This window comes from Malaclemys terrapin, chromosome 6 (genome assembly GCF_027887155.1).
Source record: "Malaclemys terrapin pileata isolate rMalTer1 chromosome 6, rMalTer1.hap1, whole genome shotgun sequence".
Lineage (NCBI taxonomy): Eukaryota > Metazoa > Chordata > Testudines > Emydidae > Malaclemys > Malaclemys terrapin.
This window is the reverse complement of record NC_071510.1, coordinates 93,439,109-93,466,778: the sequence shown is the minus strand read 5'-3', so window position 1 is coordinate 93,466,778 and position 27,670 is coordinate 93,439,109. Positions and strand designations below refer to the sequence as shown.

The window sequence follows — 27,670 nt, the reverse complement described above, 5'->3', positions numbered from 1 at the left end:
AGGAAGGAGGATCGTGGAGCACCACAGGGGGACACATCTCAAAAAATCAAGGTGAGTAACTTCTTCTTCAAGTACTGTCCCTATAGGTGACTCCCAAGCAGTATTCCTACTGGAGGGCTGGGGTTTCGGAGTTGGGTTAGTCACAGATGATAGTAATGTGGAGCCAAAGATGGCATCAGAGGCAGAGTCCCTGGTGATCCCTGCAAAGGTGTGGACTGATGCCCACGTTGCCACTCTGCAGGTCTCTGAGATGGGGACATCCTTGAAGAAGACGACAGATGAGGAGATGGATCTCGTGGAATACATACTGATCGAGTCCGGAGGGGTCATATTACAATTTGGTAGCACTGTCTGATGCAATTCGAGACCCACTTGGAGAGTCTTTGGGCTGATGTCACTGAGCCCTTAGATCTTTCCGCCATAGAGAGAAATAGTCTAAGGGATTTCCTGAAGGCCTTTGTCCTGTCGAGGAAGAATGCAAGGGCTCTCCTAACGTCTAGGGTATGCAGTATGACCTCTCTATTGTCTCAGTGAGGCTTGGGGTAGAAGGCAGGAAGGTGAATAGACTGATTCATGTGAAACGAGGAGGTCACTTTAGGGATGAACCTTGGATGCAGCCTAAGTGTAACCTTGACTGGGAAGAATACTGTGTATGGGGGATGCGCCAGCAGAGCTGCTATTTCCCCTATTCTTATAGCCAAGGTAATTGCAATCAGAAAGACTGTTTTCATCTAGGCTAGCGAACAGGTGAAATAGGTTCGAAGGGGGGCGTAGTCACCCCTTTCAACACTAGGTTTAGGTCCCATGAGGGGGTAGGAAGTTGAGGTTGAGGGAAGAGGTTTGTTATTCCCTTAAGGAACCTTGTAGTGGTTGGGTGCGATCGTACTGAGTATCCTTCTACAGGTGGTGAAATGTTGTAATAGCTGCTAGTGGACCTTGAGATAGCTCAGGAAAAAACCCAATTTTTTAAGGGCCAGGGCATATCCCAGAATATGTGGAAGAGTTGCTGACCCGGGAGAGATTTGGTGAGACGTGCACCAAATCTGAAACCTGGACCATTTCTGCAGGTAAGTGAGTCGTGTGGAGGACTTTCTTCTGTGCAGTACAACCTCTTGTACTTCGTTTGAGCATGAGCTAACTAGGTGCTGGAACGATGTAGAAGCCGTACTTTGAGGCAGAGGATCCCTGAGATAGGATGTGTGGTACGCCCCTTTGTCCAGAGAGAGAAGGGAGATCGATGGGACAATTGCGAACTGCATCAGGTAAGGGTACCAGGTCTGTCTCGGCCATCTGGGAGCATGTGACACTGTACCCTAAAGCAACCCCCTGGCACCACATTTACCATGTTGATATGATTATGATGTGTTTTGAAGAAAGTCTGCCTTGTAAGATATCATTTTAAAAGTCTTGATCTGTTGAAATTAATATACTGTTGAATTGTATGTGTTATTGTATGTGAAGTTATGAAGTTTTGCTATGTGTATGTTACTAAAATATGATGTGAAGCTGGAAACACCCACAACCAACCTTTCAGGTACAACAATGGGGCAGCCAGACACTGATGATGGCCCACTGAGGGGAACACACACTCACAAGGAGTACCCCAGGACTGTATACAATGGAAACCTCTCAAAGATAGCACGTACACAGTGGAGACTGTTTGACGCACATCATAGCGAAGGATCTTTCCAGCAAGCTGGAAAAAGCTATAAAAGGAGGAAGTGACATCATTGCTTGTCCTCACTCCCCCCCACAACTCAACTGGAAACATGTATAGAGAACAAAGACTGAACTGGGGAGGTGCTCCCAAGCTGGAAAGGAGAATCCTAGCTTTTATATTAAGGAACTATACCATCAAAGTGAGACACTGCTTGATTTAAATCCTGTCTAGTTTATAGAACTCAGATTGCATTTTTACTTTTATTTCTTAGGTAATCAACTTTGATCTGTATGCTTACTACTTATAATCACTTAAAATCTATCTTTCTGCTATTAATAAATCTGTTATATATTTTTTACAGTGTGTTGCTTGAAGTGCAAGGGAAATTCTGCTCAGGAACAAGACCTGGTGTATGCCCTCTACACATTGAGGGAGGGGTGTACTGGGTAATAAATTTACAGTGGTTAGGCTTCTGACCAGGGCAGGATGGTATAACTCTGGGGTCCTAGGCTTAGGAGCTGGGGGGAGTTGGCTGGAGCCTCTCTATTGTTGGTTCATGAGTGGCTGGTGAAAGCATTTATTTAACTTAGCTGGGGTGTCCCTGCTTGTGGATGGCTATGTGAGTGCAGGACCTGGAGGGATTTACAGCTTGTCACAGCATTACAGTGTGAGAAGGAGCCCAGGTTGGTAAGACAGAAGTCTCAGGAGTACTCCAGTTCCAGGTTGCACCCTGGGGAATCTGTCACAAAGCAATCATAATTATGTGAGCTCCGTCCTTTTTTATCTTCAGCAGGACCTTCATCAGAAGAGGAAATGGAGGGAAGGAGTAAAGGAATAAAGAAGGTCCTTGTCCCACGGGAGGAGGAAAGCATTGCCCAGAGAGTGCTGTCGGATCCCCACCCTGGAACAGTATCATGGGCACTTCTTGTTCTGGTAAGTGGTGAACACGTCTGTGGCTGGTGTTTCCCAACATGAGAATAAGTTGTGAAGTATTGACAGGTGAATCTCCAATTCATGGTCGGGCGGGAATGTTCAAACACCAGTACAGCCTGGCCCATGTGAGGGCTATCATGATGACCTGCATTTTGTCTCAGCTTCATCAAAACCCTGGGTATCATGAGTATTGGTGGGAAGGCATATATTAGTCCTGGAGACCATGGAATGAGGAAAGCCTCTGTCAGGGAGCCAGGACTTGAGCTCCTTCTGGCACAAAATGTACTCGTTGTGGCATGTCACAAACAGGTCCACTTTGGAATCTCCTACCTGTGAGGATGCTGTGAATGACAGAGCCCCTGATATACCACTTGTGGTTTTCTGAAAAGTACCTGCTAAGTTGGCTGCTGGGGTATTCTGTTGATTGGGTGGAGGGGGGAGGTACTGGGGTGATGTGCAAAAGATGCATGGCTTCTTAATGGTGTGGGAAGGATCTTGCTCCCTCTTGTCTGTTGGTATATTGCATCACCGTGGTGTTGTCCATCAACATCTGGATTGTTAAGCCTCAAAGAAGGGGCAGGAAAGCCTTGAACTCCAGTCATATAGTTCTGAGTTATAGGATATTTATGTGAGGGATGGCTTCCTGAGGGGACCATATCCCTTGGACTTAGGGTGACCAGACGTCCCAATTTTATCGGGTCAGTCCTGATTTTAGGGGACTTGTCCCACGTCCCGACCTTACATCGGTCGGGACGCACTTTGTCCCGATATCGGGGGACGGCGGCAACCCGGCACCACTCACCTCTTCTTCCGGACCCTGGGGCAGTTCAGCTGAGTTCCCGCTGGCCGGCAGGCAGGGGTGGGACTTGTAGGCGCCAGCAGCTCAGGCAGCGAGCCCCCCCGCCCCTGCCCCCCTCAACCCGACCTGTGCGCGAGCTACGTGGACAGGAGCCAGAGAGACGCTCCCTCCTCCCCCCGCCGCCAGCCCTGCAAACATGGCTGCAGCACGGCCGTGCTTCTCCCTCCTCGCCCTAGTTGCCCTGCTCCTGCCTGCGCAGTGGCCCCTCTGCTTGTCCACCAAGCACCTGGACCGGCACTTCGCCGAGCGCAAGCGCTGCACAAACCCAGAGTGCAGCAGTAAGTGGGTGCTGAGCGCTGGGGTCCCCGGACGGGACCTGCCTGCTGGATGCTGAGGCTAGCACTGCGGGGGGTGGGGGGAGGGCTGTGCAAGGCAGGTTCTGGGATGGAGGGAGGACGGGGGTCCGATGCCGCTCTGGGTAGCCCGTGCGGGGAGGGGTGATGATGCTGCAGCAGCAGCCCACAGACGGCGAGGGACGGGAGACCCATGGGGAGGCCGGGATGGAGGCAGTGCTCTCAGGGCCGGCCCTCAGCAGGGCCATGGGGCCGCACCTGTGGGCACCGCGCACGTGGGTCGCGATCCGGCTGCGAACCAGACGCGGGGTGTGAGGGGAGGCGTGTGTTTGGCCATCGGCTCCCCACCCCCATCTGCAGCGTTGGTACGTTCCGAGCGGAGTGGGAGGGGACGAGTGGCAGTTGGCCAAGAGTGGGTGGAGGGAGGGGGCTGGGGGACGTGGCCTGAGTGCACCCTCTGGTGCTGGGCGGTGGGGGCGGGGTCCTACAGTGTGTATGAGGCAGCGGTCGGGGCAGCTTGTTCCTTTTTTTTGCTCCGGATTTTTTTTTTTGGCTCTGCCCCCCCCGCCCCGCCCCGGCGTCCGATATTTCACTTCTGTCATCTGGTCACCCTACTTGGACTTTCAGTTGGTTGAGATATGCTCCCATCCCAGAGAAGAGGCATCTGTTAGTAAAGTCTTGGCAGGCAGAAGCATGCAAAAAGAAATTCTGCTGCACACTTGAAATGGTTCTGTCAACCAATTTAATGATAGGAATCTAGAAGGATCCATGCTGTGCCTGTTGGGTAGACATACTGATCTCAACCATCATTGCAGAGGACAAAGATCTAGTATATTGTGTGACATAAGTGCATGCTGCCATATGCCCCATGAATTTAGGTACGTCATCACTGGTGTTCTGGGGTTTGCTTGGAGCTGCTTGTCATTGTCTGAAATCTCCATTGAGGAACATATGCTTTCACTGTTTTGGAATCTAATACCTCCCTGATCATAGAATCATAGAATATCAGGGTTGGAAGGGACCTCAGGAGGTCATCTAGACCAACCCCCTGCTCAAAGCAGGACCAATCCCCAACTAAATCATCCCAGCCAGGTCTTTGTCAAGCCTGACCTTAAAAACCTCTAAGGAAGGAGATTCCACTACCTCCGTAGGTAACCCATTCCAGTGCTTCACCACCCTCCTAGTGAAATAGTGTTTCCTAATATCCAACCTAAACCTCCCCCACTGCAACTTGAAACCATTACTCCTTGTTCAGTCATCTGTTACGACTGATAACAGTCTAGATCCATCCTCTTTGGAGCCCCCTTTCATGTAGTTGAAAGCAGGTATCAAATCCCCCCTCATTCTTCTCTTCTGCAGACTAAATAATCCCAGTTCCCTCCGCCTCCCCTCATAAATCATGTGTTCCAGCCCCCTAATCATTTTTGTTGCCCTCCGCTGGACTCTTTCCAATTTTTCCACACCCTTCTTGTATTGTGGGTCCCAAAACTGGACACAGTACTCCAGATGAGGCATCACCAATGCCAAATAGAGGGGAATGATCATGTCCCTCGATCTGCTCACAATGCTCCTACTTATACAGCCCAAAATGCTGTTAGCCTTCCTGGCAACAAGGGCACACTGTTGACTCATATCCAGCTTCTTGTCCACTGTAACCCATAGGTCCTTTTCTGCAGAACTGCTGCCTAGCCACTCAGTCCCTAGTCTGTAGTAGTGCATGGGATTCTTCCATCCTAAGTGCAGGACTCTGCACTTGTCCTTGTTGAACCTCATCAGATTTCTTTTGGCCCAATCCTCTAATTTGTCTAGGTCCCTCTGTATCCTATCCCTACCCTCCAGTCCTGAAAAACAGAATCACTTCATTCCTTCTGGCATTTGGTTAAGACATTATAACGCTTCACCTGAGAGACATGAGCCCACCAGTGCTGACCCTCATTGGATAAGCACATGAGTTGAGATCAGTATAGAACTATGTAAATAGAGTCTCTCACTTGTTGTGGAAATTTTCCCCTTTACTGACCAGTTGTCCAGAAATGGGCTTCCTTGTCTCCTAATATGAGTTGCTACCACAGCCAGGACCTTCATGAAGACTCACAGAGCTATGGAGATGCTGAGGCCGAAGGGTAGAACTATGTATAGTAGTGAGATGTGCCCACCAGGAATCTCATGTACTTTCTGTACTCTGAATGTATCAAAATGTGAAAATATGCATCTTGCAGATCAAAACCCACAATCCAGTTCATAGAATCCAATGGAAGAGTTATAGTGGCTAGGGTAACCATGCAGAAATTGAAATGACAGCTAAATGTGTTGAGATGTCAAATATGGATGACAGGCCTCCCCATGGCCCTGCCTTCTTCTTTGGGATTCAGGAGTAGTGGGAATAAAAGCCCTTGCCCTTGAACTCTAAGGACATTTTCTCCACTGCTCCCATTTATAGAAGGGAGACTACTTTCTCGTTCAACAGTCTCTTGTAAAAAGGGTCCTGAAGAGGGACATGGAGGGTGGAGAGGTTTGAGCAGCTTGAAACTGAAAAGGATACCCCTTGCTTACTATCTCAAATACCTACCAGTTATCCCAGACGAGGCTTCTTGGAAGAAAGAAAGCCAGTTGCCAAATGGAGGGATGAAAGATAAAGGATCTGATCGTGGGCCCGTCAGTGTCTCGACATTGGCATCAAATCTGTTGCCTGTCTAATGCTCTGGAGTGTGGGGCAGTCAAGGAGGAGGCAGAGACTCATCTGTGATTAAATCTCTGCTTCTTCCTCAGAGGCTCTGAAGATCTTAGCTGCATCGCCAGTCTCCCATGGTATAGCGGAATTATATGCAGGGACAAAATGCTGTATCTCTCTCACTAGTTTCAGTAAAAGTTTTAATTATCTCAATAACCATAAAAAGGAGTTATTGCACATGTACTATAACTATTTTTCAAAGTGAAATATTTCACCTGTTTCTTACAGCTTTAAGTAAACTTATCCCCTTTGAGGTCTAGTTCCTTGCCATATTTTGTTTCATGAATAAGTGAGCTTTGTGGTTTTAATTTTATTTTTAATGTTACATAGAGCTATCTTCAAAAACTAAAAGCAAGTAGACATAAACAATTAGGAACCTAATCCTATAAGGTACTCATCACCTCCTGTTAGATGCCAATCAGTCCAAATCCTGTCAATATCATTCTATATGTTGGTCAGTAAAGATCACTTGATAAAAAAGTTACAAGTAGATAGGGTGACCACATGTCCCGATTTTATAGGGACTGTCCCGATATTTGGAACTTTGTCTTATATAGGCGCCTATTATCGCCTACCCACAGCCCCAATTTTTCTTACTTGCTATACCAGTAGATGTCAGGGCCAGCCTAAACGTTTATGTATAGATTGCATCATATTTGAAAATCTTATCACAAATTTTAACTTGATACAATTTGAAAATACAGCAAGCTCTTAGCTCATAATGTAAATATCTACTGAACCTTTCAACTGTATAAGAATTATTATAAAGGCATTGACTGTTAATTCTCCCTCTCACCTTAAAATTCCTCTATGCCAATGTTGGAGCCTTAAAGGTATCCCTCATTTCTATTCTCAGCATGACTCCCCATACTCTATATGCATCTGAAGAAGTGAGTTTTTTTACCCACAAAAGCTTATGCCCAAATAAACCTGCTAGTCTTTAAGGTGCCACCGGACTCCTTGTTGTTTTTTGTGGATACAGACCAATACGGCTACCCCCGATACTTCAAGAAACTGTTTCAGTACCATCTTTCTGACCAACAGAGATTGAATTTCACACATTTTTCCTCTAGGCTTATTAATGCTGCTCATTAATCAAACAAGGGCCCCATCTAGGTCAGAGTATAGTGCCTCCACCATTCACCCAGCTTCTCCTGGCCTGAAGAGCAAGAAGCCAACACCAGAAACTGAACCCAAGTCTCCTGCATGGTAATATGGGATCCTAACACAAGACCAGGAAATTGTATTTTATAATACATTTGGCCAAAAGTAAATATTCCACAGATTTTTCTATATAAATAAAATAAATGATTGCCTGGAGAGTTAATTTATAAATTACCATTTGTCCGTAGTACTTACTCGGGTGGGCAAGGCTCAGTGTTGCAGGCTCTTTGGTTTTCTGGTGGTTTACTGTCTGGATCACAGTAGTTGTTCTGTACAATGGAGTTATCATCCAACCTTTTACACACCACCTCTTGTTTCTGTATTCCTTGAAAACAAGTTGGACCCCATTACTTAACAGTAAATGTATCTTTCTGCTGAATAAATGTATCTTTCACCTATTTGTAATCAATATTCCTAAAGCTAAAAAAGTGAAAGGACCAATTGACTGAATGCTCCGGTAGAAAGCTTTCAATTTACTGTAATTTTAGGCAACCGCACTGCAAAGAGAATTTTAAATTACTGATGTTTTCTAAGAAAAGAGCATTATATTTATAGATTTAGTAACAAATATTTTATTTGCATATGGCACAAAATCTATTTTCCATCTATTGCCTCTCCAGCAAAAAAACTCTCCAGTTTCCAAACAAAATAACATCAGACAGAATATGGTCACATTTCAGTGCATAATTATTATTTTTATGTTTTTGTTTTAAATAAAAGAGCAATAGTATGGGATTCAGTGTCTCATTTTTGCACATTACATCACATAAGTATTATCTTCATTAAAATTATAAACCATTATTAATCATCAAGACACAGCTTGTTTTTTTGAGTGCTCACTGTGTCTAGCACTTCCAGCTCCTCTTTAATTACATTAACCAGCAACATGTCGTACAGAACTGATTGTTACTCACTAAAACATAATGATAGGTTGTTGCCCAATAGCAACATTTTAAGAGAATAGGAATTTGTCACTTAAACACCGGAATTCCATGCAATTTAAATTAAGATGTTGGGGCTAAAGAATCACTTACACATAATAATCCTGTAGTTTAGAGTATTGTTATAAATCTAGTATATTTATCATTGGAATTTGCACGCAATATGCACCCCTCTTCCTTTTTTCAGATCAATCTTGGTCTGTTTACTTGAGCAAAAAGAGGGCCTGACTGAAACACATACTCACGAGTAATTCTTTTTCACAAGTTAACTTCTCACTGAAATATAGAGGATATTTTTGTGTGTGTGCGTAAGAGTTGCAGGACTGGGAGCAGTTTCATGCAAATACCTTATGGAAAAAAAGCAGAGGTAAAGGTTTGGGGGTTTACTTGTTCTGCATTGTAACATGTCTAAAAACAAATAAGAATTAACACAACCTGGCTTTAAAATATCAGCCAAATTTTATTTCAATGAGAAAATCCTCAGTCACTACACTTTTACATGCTCCTTTCCCTTTGAAGACTAGGGTTTTGCATGAGATAGACTTTAACAGTGGTAAAATGAAGGACCTAGATGTGCCATATATCACCAGTTCTCAACTAGGGGTCTGGGGCCTCTTGGGGGGCCAGGAGCAGGTTTCAGGGGGGCCACCAACATAAACCAGAGACTAGGGCCAGCGTTAGACTCACTGGGATCCTGGGCAGAAAGCCGAATCCTGAGCTCCGCTGCCCAGGGCTGAAGCCATAGCCTGAGTAACTTTAGTTTTGCAGGGCCCCTATGGTATGGGGCCCTGGGCAATTGCTCTGCTTGCTACCTCCTAACGCTGGCCCTGGCTTTTAATCTACTGAAAAACAGTTGTGGTGCAGGTGAGCCATGGAATTTTTATAGCATGTTTGGGGGGGCTCAGAAAGAAAGGTTGAGAACCCCTAGCATATATAAAACTTTAGGAATTAGCCAGTCCATACAGAGGTATTTGGTGGTGTTTCAACACTTTACTTTAGTTATATTTTTTTAAAACTAAGAATATCCAGGAATGCTAAATTCTCTTGCAGGAGAAAAAAAAAATCATTGTAATATCCTCTTAAACAACAGCTTCAGTTCATCTCTCTCCAATTGCTCCGTAAAGTCCACCAACTGTTTCTGTGTGATGGCATTTAGAAGAAAGCAATGTGCGATCCCATGTTAAGTGAATTAATCTGAAACATGATAATTAAATACGAGAAACTGTCTCCTCAAATGCTAGGCATCTAATGCTTTTTTCTGAACTGTACAACAGTCATTAAAACACTGTCAGATTTATTTTCACACCTTTTTTTTGTGGTTATTTTACTTAAGCTGGGTAAGCTCTGGCCAATCCCCTATCACATACATTAGAAGCAGGAAGCTGAAAGGAAAACCCATCAGACCCATCAAGCTTGTGAGGCCTACTAGCCCTCAGGGTAGTCAGAAGGATACATTTCAGAAAGCATTATTTATGGTCTGCAAGGACCCAAAGGCCATATAACTAAGTTTTAAAAGATTTTCTTCACGTTTTCTTAACCTTTTACCTGCTTTAAACCAGTTAAACAACTTACCTTTCAAATGTTGCCATTGTTACTCAGTAAATCCCATCAAATATGGCAGACATCTCAGGTTGACCATAAACATAAATTCTTTTTAAAATTCAGCTTTATTTATAAAAAAAGATATGGTTTAGCACCAGGCATACTTGGTGCCCACTCTCGCCATTAAGCCAAGACCTTCAGTGTGCCAGGTCAGATACCTCCATATGCTACATCTTTAGACATATATCTGTACACTACAACATTAGACCAATATATCTGTGTGATTAAACTGAGGAGGTAAACCAGTCCTGTCAGATCTTACATATGACTACATAAACCTTTCAAAACTAACAGCAGGAACTAGTTCTGAATAATCTTCAGCCACCAAATCTCTTGCAGGCATGTTGAAAACATTTTGTTTTACTGTGCTCAGAACAATCTCTCCCAGTTGGGACTAGAACTAAAGTCTCAGGTCACAGAGCAGCAGCTTCACCACTTGAGTTAAAGAAGAATTAATCCCCAGCCATAAGTAGTATTTGCAGATGGATAATCCTCTTTTCAGACTTTCCTCCATTAGACAATAAGGCCATCACACTGTCACTTTGCAAGATCTCCATTCTCAGCACTAAAAAAATGAAGGTTACTTACCTGTAACTGGAGTTCTTCAAGATGGCCTCTGCATATCCACATTCATGGGATGCTCTGACTGGTGCAGCCTGAATGGTAGAACTAAACTGACAGCACCAGTTGGAGCATTCACACATCTCCCTCCCTCCTTCTCTTAGCAAATGTTCCACAGCAAGAGTATAAAAGGTTGTGGCACTCCAACCACCTCAGTTCTTTATCCCGTGACCCCAGGCCCTTTAATAAGTAGGACTCTGAAGAAGTGTGGAAGGTGGCGGTAAGTGTGAATACGCAGAGTCCATCTCAAAGAATTCCAGTTACAAGTAAGTAACCCTGATTTCTATTTTGAGTGTCCTCTGTATATTCCACCCATAGGGTAGCCTAATAAGCAGTAATTCTGACCCAAGAGGGTGAGAAAAAACAGAGTCCTAACTAAATAATGATTGCAGGACTGCCTTGCAAACTTTTGCATCTAACTTAGGTTCTAAGTCTAATGAGTCGTGCCTAGTGAAAGTATGGATTGTACTCCATGTTGCCATTCTACAAATTTCTATTAAAGGAATGTGTCTGAAGAATGCCATAGAAGCTGCCTTAGCCCTGGTAGGATGTGCTCTAACTCCCCTAGGAAAAGGGATCTCCTTTAAACTACAAGCCTCTTTAATACATAGTCTAACCCATCTGGAAGGTGTTTGCACTCGTACAGCCCTACCATTGTTATTCTCTTTATAAAAGATAAACAAGTTAGGAGATTGTCTGAAATGCTTAGTTTTGTCTATATAGGCTAATGCACTCCTAACATATATTGTACATAATCTAACATCACCAACCTAAATGTGAGATTTGGGAAAGAACACAGATACAATTATAGACTGATTTATATGAATATAGGGTATCGCTGAGGGTAAGAACCTTGGATAAGTGCATACTACTACTTTATCTTTATGCAATATAGTAAATCAGCCCACTCAGCAGGATGGGTTAGGATGTTCTGGGCCCTTTTTCTGGGGACCTCTTTGGGGATGGATACAAGGACAAGCATGGAGAGACAGCAAAGCAGGGTCAGGGCACTGATCCACAGCCTGGTAATAGTCAACCCTCATGTTTATTATTGTGATTGACATACAGTTAATCTTTGGTTTGTTAGGGCAGGATTTCCGGGTTATGACCAATAACATTATTGTTATGGAGGAGGATATCACAGGCTAAGGGGTGTGTTTAGCCTGGGTTGAGGGTGGTACACAAGAGATTCCCACAGACCTCACTCCCTACCTCTCCCCAAGCCCACTCTCCACCCCCACATCCACCACAAGGTTTCAAAGATGGATGCCAAGTGGAAGAAAAAACCTTTATACACACCATTATTGTATATCTTGGTTAGAGTTAGATACAAAAGAGATTCCCATAGAACTCATTCGCTTGCTCCATTCCTTCCTCCCTCCCTCTCCCCAGGACAATCCCCTCCCCCACCCCAGCCAATTCAGAGAAAACTGGACACAAATCTACAATGTGGTCCAAATCTGCTCTCATACATTGTATGAGATATGGAAAACGCAGCAATGGCTGAAGTATTAAGTACCCTTTTTGTTTTAGTTTTCACCAAAAAGGTAACGTAGCGAACATCTATGTAAACGGGGTAGGATTGGAGGCTAAAATAGGGAAAGAACAAGTTAAGAATTACTTAGACGAGTTAGATGTCTTCCAGTCAGTATGGCCTGATGAAAGATATCTTAGAATACTTAAGGAACAGGATGAAGAGATCTCTGAGCCATTAGCAATTTTCTTTCAGAGCTTATGGAGGATGGGAGAGCTCCCAGAGAACTGAAAAGAGCAACTATATTACCTATCTATTCAAAGGGGAATAAGGACAACCCAGGGAATTATAGAGTGGTCAGCTTAACTTTGGTACCTGGAAAGATAGTGGAAGAAATAATCAAACAAACAATCAATTTGTAAGCACTTAGAAGACAATAAGGTAAGTAACAGTCAACATGGATTTGTCAAGAGCAAATCATGTCATACCAACCTAATCTCCTTCTTTGACAGGCTAACACATTTTGGGGAGGGGGAGAAGCAGTAGATGTGATATCTCTCGACTTTAGTGAGGGCTTTTGATACTGTGTCACATGACATTCTCATAAGCTAACTAGGGAAATATAGCTTAAACGAATCTACTATAAAGAGGGTTCACAACTGGTTGTGAAAGTGTACTCAGAGGGTAGTTATCAATGGTTCACAGTCAGTTGAGTGGGGTCCAGCCTGGATCTCTCCTGGGTTTGGTTCTATTCAATATCTTCATAAATGATTTGGATAATAGCACAGAGGATATACTTTTAAAATTTGAAGACAATACCGAATTGGGAGGGGTTGCAAGCGCTTTGGAAGACAGTATTAGAATTCAAAGTGATCTGACAAACTGGAGAAATGGTCTGAAATAAATAGGATGAAATGCAATAAAGAGAAATGCAATGTACTGTATTACACTTAGGAAGGAATAATCAATTGCACAAATTAAAAATGGGAAATGACTATTTAGGAAGGAAAACTGCAAAAAAAGATCTGGGGGTTATAGTGGATCACAAACTAAATATGAATCAACAATGTAATAGTGTTGAAAAAAAGCAAACATCATTCTGGGATACATTGGCACAAGTGCAAGTGAGACATGAGAAATAATTCTTCCACTCTGCTGTGCATTGATAAGGCCTCAGCTGGAGTCCCGTGTGAAGTTCTGGGCATCACACTTCAGGACAGATGTGGACAAATTGGAGAAAGTCCAGAAGAGAGCAACAAAAATTATTAAAGGTCTAGAAAACATGATCTATGAGGGAAAATTGAAAAAAATGGGTTTGTATAGTCTGGAGAAGAGAAGACTGAGGGGAGACATGATAACAGTCTTCATGTATATAAAAGGTTGTTATAAAGAGAAGGGTGATAAATTCTTCTCCTTATCCACTGAGGATAGGACAAGAAGCAATGGGCTTAAATTGCGGCAAGGGAGATTTAAGTTAGACATTAGAGAAAAGCTTCCTAACTGTAAAGATAGTTAAGCACAAGAACAAGTTACCTAGGGAGGTTGTGAAATCTCATCACTGTCTAACCTGTTTTTAAAAACTTCCAAACACCTATCAGGGATGGTCTATATAATATTTAGTCCTCCCTCAGAGCAGGGGACTGGACTAGGTGACTATCATGGGGTTTGTTACCCACTTCTGTGGTGCCTCCTTCTGGCTCATTTGGGGATTAGCTCACAATCAATCTGACACCCCCTGCTTTGGTTTATCACCCCATGGTCTCAGTCTCTCTCTTTGGGGTCAGGTTACTCCTTCTTCATCATGCGGGTGCACCTTCTTTGTGACTTAACCCTCTGGCCGGGTCACTATACTTTTCCTCTTCCAGGGCAGTATCAAAGTCCAACTGGACAAACTGTCTCAGGCAGTCCCTCTGCTCCATAGCCTAGTCTGTGCCACTTCCCCAGTGGATGGTAGGGGAACGTGGGCCCACCCACTTCTCCAGATTCCAGCCCAGGGAAGCTACACCAGCAGCCAAGGTCTTCACTGTCCCAAATCTTGCTGCTGTTTCCCTGGGCTGCTGCCTGCCTCACTGCTATCAGGTTCCTTCTTCAGCCTCCTCTGGGTATGCCCTCCATGAAGGGCCTGGATCCCTGGGCCTCTAATCTCCACTGGTTTCCTCTTTTCCCTCTCTAAGCCAGACAACTGCAGTACAGAAGTCCTGCGGTCACTGTCTTCTTACTCTCTATTTCCTGATTTTATAGCAGCTTAGCCTGCCCCTTACCCTGCTGAGCTTCATCGTGGATCAGAGCTTATCAGCCTTGACTCTCCTCCAGGTGCCACCTGTCCCAGAGTTAATTGACCCTTTTTATTTATTCAGGCTTTGTGTGGGGTAAATACACAATGACCTCTCTAGGTCTCTTCCAGTCCTAAATCTCTATCATTCTATGTGCACACCAGGAAAAAGGCTCAGATTATTTCCACCACCATGAATCACCACAATGTCCAGTAGATCACTCAAGTCATTGGTTAGATGCTGCACAGTGTGCAAAATCTCTCCACCCAAATCAGACTATAGTCAACAATCCCTTTGTCACAGTGTACTGCTTGCTCTCCCGCAAGCTTCTGCAACCTTGTGATCCAGGAATCACCCAGAATTCACATGATGGCAACCCTAGCAGCACACATATTTCTTTCCCTTTAGTGGTTGAGGTGCCTGCTCTGTCAGATCCAAACCTCTGCATTCTGTCTTTGAAAACATCACATAAGTCTGCTGCAAGATCAGGAAACAGCCACTTGCATCCACCTCCCTCCCAGGCTAGTAAAATACAGATTTTCTCAAAAAAGGCTTGGCTACCACCCACTATTGCTTCCCACCCTCTCCACAGCTGCAACCCCTCTCTCTGTCCCCACATACAAAGTTATCTGGCCCTGGATCTTCTTACCTACTATAACAAAAATATTCATTAGATTGGCTGCTGACTATTCTGCTGTGTTCATAGTAAACCTCATAAAATAAAAACATGTTATATTAAGCAAAATGAGATATTAAATCTTTATTGCACAGGTGTACAAAGGTTCGGATTAGAAAAATCAGTGGTGGCTTTTTCACCAGGGGCAACAGCGTCAGCACATTCACTCAAACTATCCATGCATGCATGAAGTGATTGCACAGAAACCCTCTCAATGTTTTTTCTTTATTGGTGCATGTGCACTATAATCCTTTCAGACTGCACACCTACACAAGCAAGGAAGTGAATATGTTCTTAATTACCATTCACAATTTGGGTCCTCCAAAGATTTAGTGGGTGCCATGCACTACCTTGGGTAAAAATTAACTGATTGAGACCATTTCAACCTGCATTGCAGCAATAGTTTGAACTCTAATTCGGTTTAAAAAAAAAAAAACCCACCTAGAAACTTTTTGATAAATGGCCTTTTTTTTTTTTTTGAGCTTGTCTTCAGAACCCCTGGCTCAAATGACACCAAATTTAGCTCAAGTATCAGGGAGTAGCTGTGTTAGTCTGTATCCACAAAAACAACAAGGAGTCCAGTGGCACCTTAAAGACTAACAGATTTATTTGGGCATAAGCTTTCGTGGGTAAAAAACCTCACTTCTTCAGATGCATCTTATGCCCAAATAAATCTGTTAGTCTTTAAGGTGCCACCGGACTCCTTGTTGTTTTTGCAAATTTAGCTCACTAGCCCTTCTCTGCACCCCGACAATGCATAGCAAATTTCAAGAAAAGCCCCGCAAGCATGTGAATTTTAGCGCATTTAGAATATCATCCTTTAAATGGGAAGGACAGAGAGATGAAGGAGGAAAAGGGTTTCCCTGCACATCCATCTTACGCAAAAGAGGCTCTGAAAGAAGTGAAGTGGCCCGTTCATCTCAATGGGGTGTTATCATCTGAATGAGAACACCCCATGGAGATGAATAAAACCAGAAACAATAGCTCTGAGATGTGTGAACTGCTCCATTCACTTGGGTGTTCCCATCACCATCCTGAGTACTTTAGATCCTGTGATATGTATGAAGTATGTCTGTTCTTAGCTCCCCACCCACAAGGTCAGGAATTCCTCATATTCTGGATCATATGGGGGGCAGGGAAGGGCCTCAGGGCTTCCTCAAAGGTCAAGCCCTTCTCCAGAAACCCAGCTCACACAACGGGGGGAAGGAAGGGGAGTAGATGGGCACTGATCCTGGCACACACATGGGGAGTAGCAAGAGGGGCTTAGACACCTCCAGAGGGGCTAGGCCCCCATATGCCAGCTCATATGTGGAGGCAGGATGGGGGACTCAGACTCTCTGCAGGGGCAAGGGACTCCCCAGATCTTGGCACAAACAGGAAGGGAGAATGTTGGGCTAAGAGGTGCCCCACCCCTTTTCTCCCCAGTCTCCCTACTCCTCACTTCCACGACCCCCATCCCAGCATAGGCGCCAACTTCTACTGGCGCCGGTGGGTGCTCGACCTCCCCTCTGCCCCAGGCCCCACCCTGACTCCACCCCTGCCCCACTCCCTCCCACCCCCATTCCAACCCCTTCCCCAAAGTCCCCACCCCAACTCCGCCCCCTCACTGCCCATGTTCTGACTCCTTCCCTACATCCCCACCCTGGTCCGACTCTTCCCCGCCTCCTCCCCTGAGCATGCCACATTCCCGCTCCTTCCCTATCCCTCCCGGAGCTTGCTACAGCTTTTTATTGGTGGCAACAAGCACTGGGAGGTGAGCGGAGGAGCAGGGACACAGCATGCTCAGGGGAGGAGGCGGAGGAGGAGGTGAGGTGAGGTGGGTCAGGGCAGGGATCTTGGCTGCTGGTGGGTGCAGAGCACCCACTAATTTTTCCCCGTGGGTGCTCCAGCCCCAGAGCACCCACGGAGTCAGCGCCTATGCTTCCCAGTGTCCTACCCATACACTCCCTCTAACCCTCACACCTTCCTCACCTGAGCCACCAACCTATCTTCCCTCCCCTACCACCCATTCCCATTTATCTTCCTTCCCATAGTCCCCCTTGCCTTGTTGCAGTCACTAACCTCTCTCCAGCTATTCCTCCCATCCTCTGGCCCCAAATGCTACTCCCCTCCAGGAAGCATCCACATGTCTAATTCTTTTCTCCAAAGACTGAGTACTTTCCCCCCAAAATAAAATTGCCACCCAAGCCTCACAAATTGTAGAAATCTCCAACCTCTCAGTCCAAAACTCCTTTGTCTTAAATGGAGGATTGTAATTATCTAGGGTTACCATATTTAAAAAATAAAAAAAGAGGACACTCCACGGGGCCCTGGTCCTGCCCCTTTCCCACCCCCGGACCCGCCCCAACTCCGCCACTTCCCCAAAGTCCCTGCCCTAACTCCGCCCCCTCCCCTGAGCGTCCCGCATTCCCTCTCCTCCCTCCCAGCCATGCAAAAAGGGCTGCCCGAGCACTACTGGCTTCATGGTTTGCCGGGCAGCCCCCCAGACCCTGCGCCCCCAGCCAGCACTTCCCCAATGCAGCTGGAGCCCGGGAGGGGAAGCACCCAGCTGGGGACGCAGGGTCTGGAGGCTGCCCAGCAAACCGTGAAGCCGGTAGCACTCGGGCTTCGGGCAGCCCCCATGCCTCCGGACCCTGTGCCCCAGGCCGGGCACTTCTCCTTCCGGGCTCTGGCGGCTGCTGTACTCCCTGAATTCCTGGGCTCTGTAAGCGCCGAGCTGCCCGCGCGCTACTGGCTTCGGGCAGCCCCCATGCCTCTGGACCCTGTGCCCCCAGAGCCCGGGAGGGGAAGTGCCCGGCTGGGGGCGCAGGGTCCAGAGGCATGGGGGCTGCGCGAAGCTGGTAGCGCTCGGGCAGCTCGGCTCTTACAGAGCCCAGGAGTCAGGGAGCATAGCAGCCCCCGGCGCCCGCTCTAAGGTAAGCCAGGGAGTATTTTTCCCGGACATGTTCAGCTTTTTGGAAATTCCCCCTGGACGGGGGTTTGATTACCAAAAAGCCGGACATGTCCAGGAAAAACTGGACGTACGGTAACCCTAAATTATCTTATGCTTAGTTATGTTAATTGAAGGATGAGTGCATAGCCATCAATCTCATTGAGGTCTGTGATTCTCTCAGTTTAACAGTAAAAGATAGCAAAAGGAAACTGTTTTGGGGAGACACGTAACTCAGAAACACCTTGGTCAAATTACCCCAAATTTGGATCACTAATGCTATCCCATGTCCCCATGAGATACATCAAATTTCAAAGCAATCCATGTAACCATTCAGATTTTAGGGCATCTATCCCAGAGTGGAGGCATCTGAGGTAACTATTCTGGATGGCACAGGGAGATTTAATGGTATTCCCTTCATCACATTTTGACCCTGTGTCCACCACCAGAGTGCAGATAATACCTGTTGTGAAATTATTAGTTTTCAATGCATATTGTCTACCCCGGTTTGTACTTTCTCAATTATAGTGTTGCAGCTCTCATCTAAAGACGAACGTATGGAGTAACTGACATGGTTGATATTAGAAGACCCATTAACCTTAGAAAAAAGAATACCATCTGTTTTAGAGACCTCAAGAGCAGGAGTATGGACGACCTTATGGAGGAAAGGCCTGACTTACAATTCTCTCATTGGACTCAGGAGTGATTTTTCCCAATTTATATATAACATTAGACTGGCAAAAAGTAAACATCTGACTTATACCTATCAGGATCTTTTCCACTGATAATGCCTTTATTAACCAATTGTCTAGGTAAGGCTACACAAATATTCCTTGTTTTCTGAGATATGTTGCTACTACTAAAAGACATTTTGTAAACACTCTCAGTGCAGTTGACAGGCCAAAAGGGAGGACCCTGTACTGGAAATGGTCCTCTCCTACCATAAAACACAGGTATTTCTAATGACCTGGCTTGTTTGAAATATGGAAATAAGAATCTTTCAAATCCAGAGCTGCAAACCAATCCTTAGGCAAAAGAGAAGGGATTACAGAAATTAGAGATAACATGCAGAAATGGAACTTTTTTATAAACATATTTAATTTTCTGAGATCCAAGATGAAGTGAAGGCCCCCATTTTTTTCAGAATCAGAAAATAACACAAATGAAACCCCCTCCCTGTGTACTCATGAGGTACCTCCTCTATTGTTCCCAACTCTAAAAGAGAAAGAACTTTGGCAATCAGCAAGTTCTTTTGAGCTGTATCCCTGAGAAGGCCGATGGGAGAGGGGTTGGGAGGAGAAAGGGCCTAGAACTGTATTAAATAACTGATAATATCTAGAATCCACCTGTCCAAAGTTATTGATTGCCATTGGTGATAAAAGTGGGATACATGGTCCCGAAATGGAGGAGAAGTGTTTAACGGGAATGGTATACAGCTCTCTGACCTTATGGCAAATCTGCGACCCTGAATTAGGCACAGAATGTGTTGAAGTCACAGACTTCTTTTTATTACAAGGTTTAAATGACCTTCTTCTGCTGATGTTGTTGCTGTTGTTCACAGTGACATTGAGGCAGTTAATAATTCCTTCTTTGGCAGAACAAAAGGAAGTATTTCTTCACACAACCTGTGAAACTCTGCCAGAGGATGTTGTGAAGGCCAAGACTACAACAGGGGTCAAAAAAGAACTAGATAAATTCATGGAGGATAGGTCCATCAATAGCTATTAGCCAGGATGGGCAGGGATGGTGTCCCTAGCCTCTGTTTGCCAGAAGCTGGGAATGGGCGACAGGGGATGGATTACTTGATGATTATATGTTCTGTTCATTCTAGGGTGACCAGATGTCTCGATTTTATAGGGACAGTCCTGATATTTGGGGCTTTTTCTTATATAGGCTCCTGTTACTCCCCACCTCCTGTCTCAATTTTTCACACTTGCTATCTGGTCACCCTAGTTCATTCCATCCGAAGCACCTGGCATTGGCCACTGTCAGAAGACAGGATACTGGGCTAGATGGACCTTTGATCTGACCCAGTTTGGCAATTCTTATGTTCTTAGAAGTAAGAAGTCAACGAAGAAGGCAGGTACTGTCTCAGTTATCGAAATAGTGGAACAGATGATCTCTAAATTGTCTGAAAAATACCTAAAGATCCAGCAGTGGAGCTTACATTCAGAGAGGAGGGATAGCTCAGTGATTTGAGCATTAGCCTACTAAACCCAGGGTTGTAAGTTCAATTCTTGAGGGGTCCATTTAGGGAACTAGGGTAAAAATCCATCTGGGGATTGGTCCTGCTTTGAGCAGGGGGTTGGACTAGATGACCTCCTGAGGTCCCTTCCAACCCAGATATTCTATGATTCATTTTCTCTTGGACCTCATCTGTCTTTATACTGAACAGACCATCTCCCTCAAACAGAAGATGTTAAATTCTCATCCTTGTCTCAGGAGAGACCCACTGATCTCAACCAGGCCTGGTGTCTTAAAGATATGGCTTAGGCTATAGCTCCATCTGAAGAATCCAATGCTGCCCTTAACTCATGCTTAGCACCACTCTGCCCTTCCACCAAAAGAGCATTTGCTAGTTTCCTATCTTCTTCATGGAAAGTATTTAAAAATGATGCAATTTTTTACCCATTATTTGCCGATACAAATTCTTCAGCTCTGATGAATGCCCTCTTGGTGCAGAGTCAGAGAAGGTCTATTACCATACTGAGGAGTAATGCTCAGGAGAATGAGCCCACCTAAACCAAGGTGGAAACTGCCAATCTAGACAAAACGCCACATTCAGTTCTAGTTGAAAATATCTGTGAGCATATGGATCCTGTGACTGAGTCTGCTTGTAAAATCACTTTTCCAGGTCCAGCTATCGATAAGGGCCCATTCTCAGTTCTGAGATCAATTGTCTAGGTTGAATTAAAGAGATTGGAGAAAAACTCTTATCCAGGGATCCTGATGGAGTCTTAGGTGGTGAAGGTATTGGAGAAATCCTAACTTCTTCAACTCGCCTTCTCATCCCTGAAGGACTATCTATTTGAATCTATTTGAATTTGCTAATAAACTCTCTGATTCCTGTTCCAGTGACACACAAGGATTCATTACCAACCGTGATAGAAATGGATCTGATTGGTGAATTTGTGCCGTAACCACTACTGGCTGGGAAGCCAGCTTGGTACCAGACTGTAGACATAGGCGCCAAGAGTCTAATCTGCTGGGGGGTGCTCCCCCACAGCTCCGCCCAGACTCTACCTCCACTCCACCCCTTCCCACCCCCCGCTCCACTCCACCTCTTCCTGCCCCTGCTCCACTCCCTCCCCCAAGCGCGCTGCGCCCTTGCTCCTCCCCCTCCCCCCTAGAGCCTCCTGACATCACGAAACAGCTGATCCGCATCAGGCGGTAGGCGCTGGGAGGAAGAGGGAGACGCTAATTGGCAGGGCCGCCGGTGGGTGGGAGGTGCTGGGGGGAGGGAAATGCATTGATAGGGGGGCTGCCTGTGGGCACTCAGCACACACCATTTTTTCCCCATGGATGATCCAGCCCTGGAGCACCCACAGAGTCAGACTGGGGCCATATTCTCTTGCAGGCAATCTCATCCCCTTCTATGACTGTAGATGCATACTAGTCTGATATTTGAGTCTGTGAAGCAGGCTCTTTACTCTTCCTTTGGAACCGACTCATCCAGATACTCAACAATTGGATTAGAGGAATGTTTTCTGACTCTACCACAAGAGTTTTTGCCTGTTCCTTGAAGATCAGTGGATTAGATGGGTCTTTTTCTCGTGGTTTGGCTCTTGAAGAAGAGGCCGACACAAATGACACTTCTACTCACCGTACCAGTCCAATCATTTTTTGGTGGATTGGTTCTAGTAACAGAGGTCAACCCCATAGTAGCTTGAGTAGTCTTACTCTTTGGATCCTTCCCTTGATGCTCGCATCAAAGAGGAGGACTTAACTCTCTTCATTCCAGACACATTCAAAACCAATGCTGGTGTAGGAGGCATATCCAAAACCTGCAGTTGCTTGGTTCCAGAAGACTTCATTAACAAAGCTTCTTGGAGTAAAATTATCTGAAGCCTGTTCCATCTCTCTTTCTTTGCTTGCATTGTGAGAGTAGAGCAAATTGAATATTTTGATGGTGAATGACCATTGTGCAAGCATGCCAGAGATCTAGCTTATGTGTCTGATGCCAAGAATACAGCTAGGCATGACAAGTATCTCTTAAACCCCAGCTTTTTGGTTTTCAACTCCATCATTCTAGTACTGAAGAACTTATATCTAATTCTCCAGAAAACTATAATAACAATAACAAGAGTGCTCCTACAGCTACTGCTCATACATAGACTTTAAGGCCAGAAGGGGCCATCGTGATCATCTAGTCTGACCTTCTGCACATTGCAGGCCACAGAACCTCACCCACCCACTCCTGTAATACACTCATAATCTCTAGCTGAATTAATGAAGTTTTCAAATCATGATTTAAACTAGCAAATGACCCATCCTGCAGAGAAGGGTGAAAACTCCCCAGGGTCTCTGCCAATCTGACCTGGCAGAAAATTCCTTCCCAACCTCAAATATGGAAATAAATTAGACCCTGAGCATTGAGTGAGACCCTCCAGTCAGACACCTGGGAAAGAATTCTCTGTAGTAACTCAGAGCCCTGCCCATCTAGTGTCCCATCTCTGGCCTGGGAGATATTTGCTTGTAGCAGATGAGGATGGGGCCATATTCCCTTGCAGGCAATCTCATCCCCTTCATAAATTTATCAAGCTCAGTCTTAAAACAAGTTAGGTTTTTTTGTCCCCAATATTCTCCTTGTAAGGCTATTCCAGATCTTCATTTCCCTGACGGTTAGAAACCTTTGTCTAATTTCAAGCCTAAACTTCTTGATAGCCAGTTTATATCCATTTGTTCTTGTGCCAACACTGGCCCTTTGCTTAAAAAACTCCTCTCCCTCCCTGGTGTTTATCCCTTTGATGTATTTATAGAGAGCATCATATCTCCCCTCAGCCTTCATTTGGTTAGGCTAAACAAGCCAAGCTCCTTAAGTCTCCTCTCGTAAAGTAGATTCTCCATTCCTCTGATCCCCTTCTCTGCCCTACTTCCACTTTGAATTCATCTTTCTTAAACATAGAACTGCACACACACAGTATTCCAGATGAGGTCTCACCAGTCCTTGTATAATGATAATAATCCCAGGATTGTGTTAGCCTTTTTCACGTCCGCATATATGATTCTTACCATTTTATAGGGATCAAGAAATCTCAACTATCATAAGAGAGATGGAAGAAAATGATTATTAGGGTAATCTCCTCAACTCTCACTCTCTCAATTCCTGTCAGTTAAGTAAAAGGTCTTGAGGTTTGAAGGGCTCAGCTGCAAGCAAAATGATTCACTTGAAATCTCAGTATTTTCTAACTAAAACATTAAATCATTAAAATACAACATACAAACAACAGAGATGCACAATTGAAATCAAATCTCCCAAGACTCTCACCTGAGCAGAAGGAGCACTTCTCCTGCACTCCACTTAACTCCCTCATAGGGAGCCTCATGTTTCATAACACCAACGCAAGCACTAATGCTAATAGTCCTCTTTCTTGCTGAGTTATTTGTTAACACAGAATTTGTGCACCATGGTGCTCATTAGCTGTGGATGACATCCAATCAGTGATTAAAGTTTCGTGGGGGAGGCACAAGAGTTCACAGACTCAGGAAATTTTTTTTTAAGAATGAGCCAGGTTGAGGGGTGAAGATCTTTTACCAAAGCTGCTGCATCTACAACTCCTTGGGCTTCTGCTTCTCTTAGTTCAGGGCTTTGTTCCTCCATGGACACAGGCACCATCCAATCATTGGCCCATCTGCCTGTCTATCATACTTGCAGGGGAAGGACTCTGCCACCACCCCACCTGGCTCTGTTTACTTCTTTACTCCCAGCTCACAAACAGACAGACAGTCAGGCCTAGCAGCATCCTCCCACCTTCTGGCAGAGGGCAGGGTGAGGGTGCATCTCCACCACTGGCAAGGCAGTAAATAGAGCAGGGTGATCCCCGAGAGACCTCTAGCACCACTGAATCACACTGCACCCTCCTACCTCTATCAATAGAGAGACCTTCAATCCTGGCCCCGCTGCCTAAAGGCTGTGGAAAGTACATGATGAGCCACAGGAGGCAATAACTCTTCCCTGCTGGCTTCAGAGCACCTTTTAGGGACAGGATCCTGGGTTGGGCCATCCAGGTTGGACTGAGGTGAAGAGAAGCAGGGATGGGATTACCCCTGGCTCCAGCCCCAAGGTCTCACTGTGCCTCCCAGACAGACCCCAAACCCCACTCAGTCACTGTACCCCCAGGTCCCAGAGAAACCCCCAACTCCATTGAATGCCATTGCATTCTCTGCCACCCAGAGAGACCCCAGATCCTAGAGATACCTACTCAGATCCCAGACATCTTAAACCCTGGGGACCCTAAACCCCACCAAATGTCACTGCTGCCCTAAATCCCAGAGAGACCCCCCCCAATCCCACTGAATCTCACTGAACCTCCCAGAACTTGATTCCTTAAACTCACAGGATATATTTTATTTTATTGATTTTTATGAGGCCTTTTGCTTCATTTAATAACAACAAACAGTAAATAGATGACACCCCAATATTCACCACTGTCATGTAATTTGGATATGCTTTATACAAAGTATGCCTTGTGAGGTGTCATTCTAAAAGTCTAGACAGTAATATCTCATTGGACTGTATGTGAAGTTACGAAGTTTGGCTATGTATGTGTTACTGAAACATGTCATGAGGTTGAAAACACCCGTAAGCAGCCTTTCAGGTATGACAGTAAAAGGATCAAACAATGTTAATGGCTTATTGAGGAAATGCACACAAGCACAAGGATTACCCCAGGAACTGTGTACAATAGAAACCTCTCAGAGATAGCACTACACAATGGGAACTGTTTGACCCAGGTCACAGCAAAAGAGCTTTCCAACAAGTGGGGAGAAGATATAGAAGGGGGAAAATGACATCATGGGGGTCCTCACTCTGCCTACAACAACATGCCTGGAAACACCTGAGGAACAAAGACTGAACTGTGGGAAGTGATGGTTCCAGGCTAGAAGGATTTTTAGCCTGTGTATGAAAACCTAGGAAAGCCAAGGCAACTTGTGCCTTAAGAATCTGCCAGCCTGTTTATCATTCAGGGTGAGAATTTGCTAATTTATATCCTAGTGTGTTAAGCTCAGTTTGCGGTTTTTACTATGGTAATATGCTTTGATCTGTTTGCTATCATTTATAATTACTTAAAATCTATCTTCTGTAGTTAATAAACTTGCTTTATTTTGTTTTGTTTTGTCTGTAAAACCAGTGTAAAACTCATACTTGGGGCAGAAAGCTCTTGCATATCTCTCACCATATTGAGGGAGAGGGCACATTTTATGAGCTTACACTATATAGTTCTGTGTGCAGCGCAAGATGATACAGTTTTGGGTTTACACTCCAGAGGGAGTATGTACTTGAGTGCTGGACAATTCCTTAATCGAACTCTCCCATACAGAGCTGATCTCAGCATCTGTGTGAATATAGCTGCAGCTGGGTGTGTTTCTACCTGTGTGTGTGCTGGAAGGGGGCTTGAGAGCCTGTCACAGCAGCACAGAGTAAGGGAAACCCAAGCTGGTGGGACAGGAGGGCTCAGTGGTATCCCAGTTCCAAGTGGCACCCCAGAGGGAACCCATCACAGAGGTATAATAGTTTCATGAACTAAAACTGAATATGATTCTCATGTATATATGTATACAAAATTGCCAATTGTCTGTATCAAGTGCATGAAAAATTATTTTGGTTGAGATTACGACAGACCCCTGCCCACTTTTTTTCATACCACTTTAAAGATGGTGACTAATCATTCAGTCCTTTCAATGTCAAACCTACGTAGTTCTCGAGGTTAGAGGGTGATGTTGTGCAGATGACATTATTCACAAATGTCATCATTTTAAAAGGTAATTTTAAAATATTTTTGAAAACTAGCATGAAAACTTTTTAATGGTAAACTCATATTACTATCAGTTTTACTAAATAAAGTTATTTTTTAAAAAATATTAATATTAATTCTCACTGAAAACCAATCATCTGCTCCAAATTTCCTTCCTGCATCACATACATCTCTGTATAGCCAAAACTTGGCAACTATGTGAAATTCATTTCTGAAGAACTGTTTAGTAGAAAAGCACTTTAAAACACTATAAACACAAACCCTTATTGTGCTCAGCTTTCAATTCACTTTTATACCATCAGTGTTCTTTAGTCCTATATAGGTAATGTTTCATAAACCAAACAAGACATCACTCATCACTGTCCACATAATGAAGACTCTTTAATTCATTCCAAGCAGATGACCCAGATGAAGACTTGCTAGTGAAAACATAAGCTGATCCAGTTTGAAATATGCTATTCTGTAACACCTTGTACTACAGAATTTACTTTATGAATGAAGAATAAAGGTATGGATTAGGGACTTTTCTTAAGCATTGCCACCTAACTACTGTACTATTTAAAATTTGCTCTCTGTTAAACAAAATTCAGCTTTTAACTTTAAACTACAAAAACAATGGAAGAAAGCTAGAAATATTGTAAACTTAAGCAACAGACAAGTCTAGTTTAGCTCTGTGGGCCCTGAGGAATCTCTTTAAATTATCAACTCTTCCCTGAGTATATGACTTCTCTTAAAATAATCTAAAAAAACATTGCTAAACAAGTTCATTTAAACCCTTAGGGGGATAATTACAACAAGTTAGACAGAAACATTGTGCTTTCAAATATACAGATTTATAGTTTGTCACAAAAGACATAAAATGTCCTCATAACTGGTCGGTGCAAGTCTAATAGAAAACAAAACTGTAGTAGTTTAATGACCATATTCCCTGGAGATTTGCAGATGTTTTGCGGATTTCAATTCCAAATAGTCTGCATGACTTTCAGTGGCCAAATTTTAAATTACACAGGGCACATTTTATTCTTAAATTAAAATTGCAGGAATGTAGATGCTATATCTATTTTTAAGAGCAACCCCCAAAAATTGTGGTTTGCAATTGCAATGGTTAATTATAAAGATGCCAATACCAATACATGGTGAATTTTGCATCACTAAAACTATTGCATGCTGGTTAACCCAGATGTACTTTTTGAGCTCTCTCATCAGATTACAAGATATTCATCACACAGCCAAACATACTTGCCCTCAGCAAGGAAAATGTATGTTTTATTTGTTCAGAGACAATTTTTCAATTCTTCTGAGGGCATGGAATAAAAACATAGTGGGCACCAGTCATTCAACGAAGAAAAGCAGCCAACAATCAATTTATTTATCACAGTTTGTTGACTAAAAATTTCATATGCCATATGAAAAAAGAGCTTGTGGTGAGCTGCAAAGAAATGCTTGAAATAAAAACCAATGCTCAGCGCACGTAGCCCATTCTGGATGATGAATGCTCTCAGTTCCCTCTGTTCTATCCTCTTCTATTCTTCTCTCTA

General features: G+C 44.3%; 1 protein-coding gene across 1 annotated transcript in view; it reads right to left on the bottom strand.

Moving 5' to 3' along the window:
• Positions 1–27,670, bottom strand: part of ADAMTS6 (ADAM metallopeptidase with thrombospondin type 1 motif 6) — a 310,431-nt gene that overhangs the window by 28,842 nt on the left and 253,919 nt on the right. Inside the window, exon 21 of the mRNA XM_054031218.1 lies at positions 7,836–7,965. Coding sequence (XP_053887193.1) covers positions 7,836–7,965 — 130 coding nt within the window. The remainder of the gene's footprint in view (positions 1–7,835; positions 7,966–27,670) is intronic.